At 46.9% G+C, this 6000-nt stretch overlaps 1 protein-coding gene across 2 annotated transcripts; it reads left to right on the top strand.

Annotated features, from left to right (window-relative positions):
* The first annotated feature begins 427 nt into the window (after positions 1 to 427).
* On the top strand, positions 428 to 5632 carry LOC111856416 (homeobox protein TGIF2-like). 2 transcript variants are annotated; one of them, XM_023836350.2, is made up of 4 exons: positions 428 to 618; positions 780 to 835; positions 2055 to 2308; positions 3307 to 5632. In XM_023836350.2, the coding sequence occupies exons 1-4, from the start codon at positions 521 to 523 to the stop codon at positions 4048 to 4050; spliced, it is 1152 nt and encodes a 383-aa protein (XP_023692118.2). In that variant the 5' UTR covers positions 428 to 520; the 3' UTR covers positions 4051 to 5632. The 2 variants fall into 2 exon arrangements, with proteins under 2 accessions (XP_023692118.2, XP_023692119.2); XM_023836351.2 differs by having other exon boundaries at positions 601 to 703.
* The last annotated feature ends 368 nt before the right edge of the window (positions 5633 to 6000 follow it).

Below are 6000 nucleotides of genomic sequence, written 5' to 3'. Positions count from 1 at the left end.
AAGTGTTCCATGCCTTACGTTTTAACAATATATTATAATACAATGAGTGGTAGTTTAGGGATTATAACTGAATGAATGTCAACCCAGAGGAAGTGCCCCATTTGAATGAAAAATGGGTCGTTTCAAGAGAATTCTTCACTACCATTAGCATGTGAAACACCGAGCCGAATATTCTCAGGTAAACAGATCGTTGTACTCCGGGTGACCACACATTTAAACTTACGACACACATACTTCTATGCTGAATACCATATGCACTGTATACCGTTGCATACGAACGGTTACTTAGTTCATTAACGACTTTAATTTTCTAATCATCATATAGGAAACAGGTTTACTCCATCGGTAGACAGGTGTATTTTAAGTTAAATCCAAGATGATTCTGGAGGCGTTATAAACTTTTAAGATTTTCAAACCTCAGCTCAAACGCCACCGGACAAAACGTGCATTCTTGGCTTTCGAAAGCTACGCTTTCGCTGTCACTCAATCTATTATACAGGGGGTTGCGTGGATCGTTTTGATGGCCGTGATTGGACCACGCAGACACAGTGGGCGGTATCATCGTGAGTCCCACTATCTGGTTGGTAGAGCTAAGGACGGGCGGACCACTGCGTGCAGGTAGACACTGCCGAGGGACAATTGATAAAAACGGGGGATTTCGTTTTAAAGGGAAACATTGCTGGGAGACATTGTATCCGTTAAGGTAACCAGCCCTCGAGTTGAAATACGCCTTTGATACTCTCGGCGTTTTGAAATTGTGATTTTTTTTCGCTCTGAAGGTGCGTATTTCGCGAAGATTTTCGGCCACCCCTAAGAATGAAAACATTGAAAAGAGGTAAGTTGAATTTTCCTGGCGTGCACCCCCCACCACCAGCACTCACAGAGACTGTTTTCCGGCCACGGCGGGGTGGAATATGGATAAGTTCGGGGTTTTAGAGTGCTTTTGTTTGTGTGGATAATAGCGCAAACGCGTGCGGCTGAATTTGGTGGGACAGTTATGTTGGGAAGTACTAAAGCATGGTGTCCATCTGGCGGAACGCAGGAAAAACAGTGCTGAGTGAGGAGGCCTGTGTCCGGAGGGAGGGAGGGATCTTTTGTATTAGCCAGTCAGCCAGATGGTGGCTGAACCTTAACTAGGGAAATTTTTGGAAGTCAGGAGGGTTGTTAAGAAAGCGGAGGGGCTCACTTTACACTGCCATGCGTTTATCTCAAGACCGTTTCACTTCCTCGTTTCTGCTTGTAACAATTTAAATGCACTCGGTGGGATATTAACCCTTATGGGGAAGGGGAATTCCAGCGCCTGACATGCTGAAGAAGCGGAGCGGGAATGGTCTCCAGCCAGTGCGGATAACAGCCCTTCTGGCACGCTGGAAGGCTTGGGCTCTGCGGCAAATGGGCGAGTGTCCCCGAAGCATCCTGATTAATTGCCATTATTAATTAGCGGCGAGCAGCGTGAAGACTGTCACTGGTCAGTAAGAAACGTATCAGTAATAATTGCCTAGAATCGTGGGTTTGAACAACATGTTTGGTTAATCGTCTATACTGCGCGGAGATGTGACTCGGTCTCGTTCTGCTGCATGACAGTAATGCACTGCCGACGTGTCGTGTCGATCGGGACGTTTTTACTGGCGGGCCTTGAGTATCTGAAGTGCGGCAGATTTATTGGTGCTGCAGGAATAGCATTGTGTGTGTGTGTGTGTGTGTGTGTGTGTGTTTTGTGTGTCTGTGGCCAAGTTAAGGGACTTGCATTGTCCGCCGTGTCTCCCTTTTGTCGGGAAAGTGTCGAGGAATTCACACATGCGGGAGATCTGATTGCCAGGGGGTGGGGGGAGGATTTTGCATGTCTACCAGTAATCCCCGATGTCCCTTCTTAGTTGATGGCCCTCTGTACGTTTTGCATTTTACGTTTTAACGATGTCTCCAGTTTGAATGGATTTATGGTGCTTGTCTAACAGGATAAACATGCAGCTGAATGTTGTTGCTTTTTATTTATTTATTTATTTATTTTGCAAATTTTGCATTAATCGACGGGACCTGTCCCATGTTCTCTCCAGCCCTGCATCCGGAGCGCACCCGGGGACCCGAGCTCTCTGTGCTGTCAGATAGTGACCCGTGCGAGGATGACGGGGGCGAGGGCGTCCCGCTGGATCTGTCGGGCGGTCCGGGGAAGCGCCGTCGCCGCGGGAATCTCCCAAAGGAAGCCGTGCAGGTCCTGCGGAGCTGGCTGTACGAACACCGCTTCAACGCTTACCCATCCGAGCAGGAAAAACTGAGCCTGTCGGGGCAGACCAGCCTCTCTGTGTTACAGGTAACTGCCTCGCTTTCCCAGTCTCGTTACTGGTGTTAAATTAAGAATCTAGGCTTATTCAGTTTTGAGTGTCTCCTTTCCACAGTGGCTTGATTGCCTATTCGCCTAGCATGTAGCCTAATTGTAATGCGTGATAAATTACTGTTCTTTTAGCTCATGCAGACTTATCTGGTTATTTCCCCAAAGTGACACTTTTCACCCGTTGATGCAGTTGCCCGATTTTTATTGGAGCATCGTGGGTGGTAATGTCCATGTTATTTACCCAGACAAACCCGTTATATGAACCAAATTGTACCCTGTCTGGCACTTGACTCATGACTCTGTATACCGAGATGAATGTTTAAAAATCAATCCACTGATTACTTGTCTCATACTAATTTCCCATAATTGCAGTTTAGATGACGAAACTGTTGTCCTCAAAGCAGAGGATTGAAATGCAATTGGAAACTGTTCCGCCATCTAAAATAACAAGTTCGTTATAATTCAATTTTTGTACAAGGTTACTGTTGAGTTGTATTCATTCCTATTTCCTATTGCTCTCAAAATATTATTTTGGATCCCAGTACATGTCTGAAGGTGATTGTTAACTTTTTGCTTAAAGGAATTTCCTGCACATGGCTCAGTCTGGTTTCCGTTGCACTGACAGGCATGTTTCCTGTGGCCCTGCTAGAATATCAGGACTATTTGTCTTCTTTCTGACATTTTTGTACCGTGATGTCATTACAGCTGGTGACCTGCAGTCATACCAAAATTGCAGTTGTGCAGCGCTGCCACTAGAGGGATATATCGACACGGCTATTGAGTTTTACCTTCTGCAGCTATTGGCTCTGCTCGTTTTATGTATTATAACAGGTGTTCTGTTAGAGGTGGTGGCTTCTTAGAGTTCAGTACTCGTGTATGTTTGTCGACTGCAGGCTGTTTTCATTTTCAATATCTTTCAATGTTTCATTTTGCCTAGATCACGAAAAGTGACTTAGCGGTCTGTTGTGCTTCTGTAGATCTGTAACTGGTTCATCAATGCCCGACGGAGGCTTCTCCCAGACCTGCTGAGGAAAGATGGCAAAGACCCCAATCACTTCACCATTTCCCGGCGTGCGGCCAAACCGGCAGCCGACACGGATGGCACGCTCCCTCAATTCCCCCGTCCCTCTGTGATACGCTCCACACCGTTGCTGGACCTTAACCTGTTGGGCAACACTGCGACTGCCATCCTGACAAGCGCCGGCTTCTCCCTTACCCCCTCCCTGGGCTTTCCATGTAGGGACACCGCCCCCGCCCTGTTGCGGGCAGGAGATGGGGGCGTGGCCAAAGGGGCCGGACGGGCTGGTGGATACGGCACGACAAGCCCGGCGCTCAACACGCCGCCCCCCACACCCCCGGAGTCGTGTAGCCAGGACTTCAGTGACTTGCGGCTGCTGGTGGATGCTGCTCTACAGCGGGCAGCGGAGCAGGAGCTCCAGCGGGGCAGCTCGGGCCGGGGAGACGCGGACTCTGAGGAGGAGCCAAACATAGACAAGGCCACACCCGCATCGCCCGGAGCACCAATCTCAGCGGACGGGGACTCCGCAGATGATCAGAAATCCCCAGGGTGGGATACTCCAATGACTGGTACCACACATGGTTTGCCAACCGAGAAGATGAACGGCCCCTCCCCTGTGTGGGGGGTGCTGTGCGGCGAGGGCAGGCTGACCACATGGGGCCCTCGGCCCGCCCTCTGTGCCGTGCGGGAGGTGGTTAACTGATGAGGCCATGAAACACACAGGGAATGTAGCGTTGGCTCATGGCAGTTTTATTTTCATATTTGAGGCCCCAGCTTCGCTCACGATGGGGGAACAGGCCAAGTTTGCTCATTTCGCCAAAGTGGTATGACAAGTGTAGCATGATTTTTATAGGTGCTTTGATTTTTTTGATTTTTTTTTTTATGAGTTGGAATTTTGTTTTGGTTTTCATATTTTGTTTTGTAAAATATGGAGGTTTGATGGGGAAGGAACATGTCAAGCACATTTCATTGGTATTATCTATGTAATACCCTGAGACCCAGACCAGAACATACATTTAGAAGGCGGATGTCTTAATACTTTACAGTGGGAAGCTTATAAAGATGCTCAGAGCTAGATGGGTTCAGGCTGTTTCATTGCCTTTCAGTGCTGCCAGTAGTAGATGAATGGATTGTGACTTTCTATAGGCAACCTTTGTACGCACTTTAAAAATGGAGCCTGCTAAACGTTCTAGTTTCGGTGAGAGACTCTGCTGTGAGCGGCTCGTTGGCCTGTCTGCTGGGAGCCCAGGAAGGAGGGGATGCCAGTCTGTGTTGTGGCTCCTCGTTCCCCTGGGGTATTTAGAGACCGCTGCCAGGTTCCTTCAGGAATGCCGGGCATTTGAAAGCGGACCAGCTGGACTGATCACTGTGTCATTAGAGCATTTCCAAAGTCCTCAGATGGGGTAAAGATGGTCTAAACTCTCCGTGGGCTGTTCACATTTCAGAAGTGAGGACTCGTGCTTTATTTGACCCTGGGGGAGGAGTTTGGACTGTCAGACTTTTTATTTTTTCAAAATTCGTTTTAGAAGGTTGTAATTTTGCAGCCACTTTTCCCCTCAACAACTCTACGGTTTCCATGAAACAAAACGTTTTCCTGGGTGGGACGACCCCGAAAATTGCTGCTCATTTGTTACATGCCCGGAATTTATTACTCTAGGTTCATTCAGTGCAAATATACTTAAGGTAAGCAATTAAGTAAAGCAGTATTTCAGCTTCAAATTGCGCATTAAATCTGAAATACTGTTTTGTGCTGCACAGGGAGAAGCTGAAGAAGCCACTTTTTGTCATGATTTGAGTTCTAACTAATGATAGTGTAACAATCCAATTCTACCTGTTTTTGAAACTGCAGTTTATCAGCTCAGTTGTGTGACTAGGATCAGTCAGAAATTTCTGCCTAGAATGTGATGTTCAAAGTGAGTTGGACACCAGCCTATCACACTATATTATCCTGAAAATGTATATCCCTGATAATGTTCCTGTAGGGGCATTTTCATATTAACTGAATGTGAGGCTATAGATGCAAATGTAAAGTGTTGCATTGTTGTTGTTTTTTCCTCTTAACAATGTTGCAGCACAATGGGAATATTGGTCATCTTTGCGCTCTGATGTGTTTAAGCATCTCATCTCACGTTCGGCATATCGTGCCTTTCTGGAATAATGGGTTGGGTGCCACTTCATGGGCCGCAGTATTCAGGAAGCAAACCTCTTCAAGCTATCAATCTGTAGTCTTAAACTTTGTACCTTTTTGTATGTGCATTTTGGAGAATAAAAGGCTAATTTTCCTACACTTGTTTCAAATTAATTTATTATGTAGGGGCTTGTATTTGGTTTCCGAAGCATTTCTAAGTGTTCCCTTGAAGGGGAGTCTACTTAAGTCATCATGAACGTCATGCTTGCAGCTGGAGGATGATGATCTATAGGTTCTACTGTATAAGGTATGGATGGCCAATCTTATCCACAAAGGGCCGGTGTGAATGCAGGTTTTCGCTGCAGCTCCTTAATTAGATTACTGATTAGAGGACTGATTTGGCTGAAAAGTCCTCACACCTGGGTTTGAACAGCTGACCTACAGGTTATCCCAAAAACCTGCATACACACCGGCCCTTTGCGGATAAGATTGGCCACTCCTGGTATAAGGGGACTCAACATAGGC

Source organism: Paramormyrops kingsleyae, chromosome 8, assembly GCF_048594095.1.
Source record: "Paramormyrops kingsleyae isolate MSU_618 chromosome 8, PKINGS_0.4, whole genome shotgun sequence".
In the NCBI taxonomy this organism is placed as follows: Eukaryota; Metazoa; Chordata; class Actinopteri; order Osteoglossiformes; family Mormyridae; genus Paramormyrops; species Paramormyrops kingsleyae.
The sequence above is the reverse complement of the archived record's forward strand: the minus strand, read 5'-3'. Positions and strand labels throughout refer to the sequence as shown.

Bases quoted from the DNA above. Each gene is read 5' to 3' on its own strand.
- LOC111856416 (XM_023836350.2), top strand. From the start codon at position 521: ATGGCCGTGATTGGACCACGCAGACACAGTGGGCGGTATCATCGTGAG. The intron at 619-779 runs GTAGACACTGCC...TTCGCTCTGAAG, and splicing joins GGGCGGACCACTGCGTGCAG to GTGCGTATTTCGCGAAGATT. The intron at 836-2,054 runs GTAAGTTGAATT...TGTTCTCTCCAG, and splicing joins AATGAAAACATTGAAAAGAG to CCCTGCATCCGGAGCGCACC.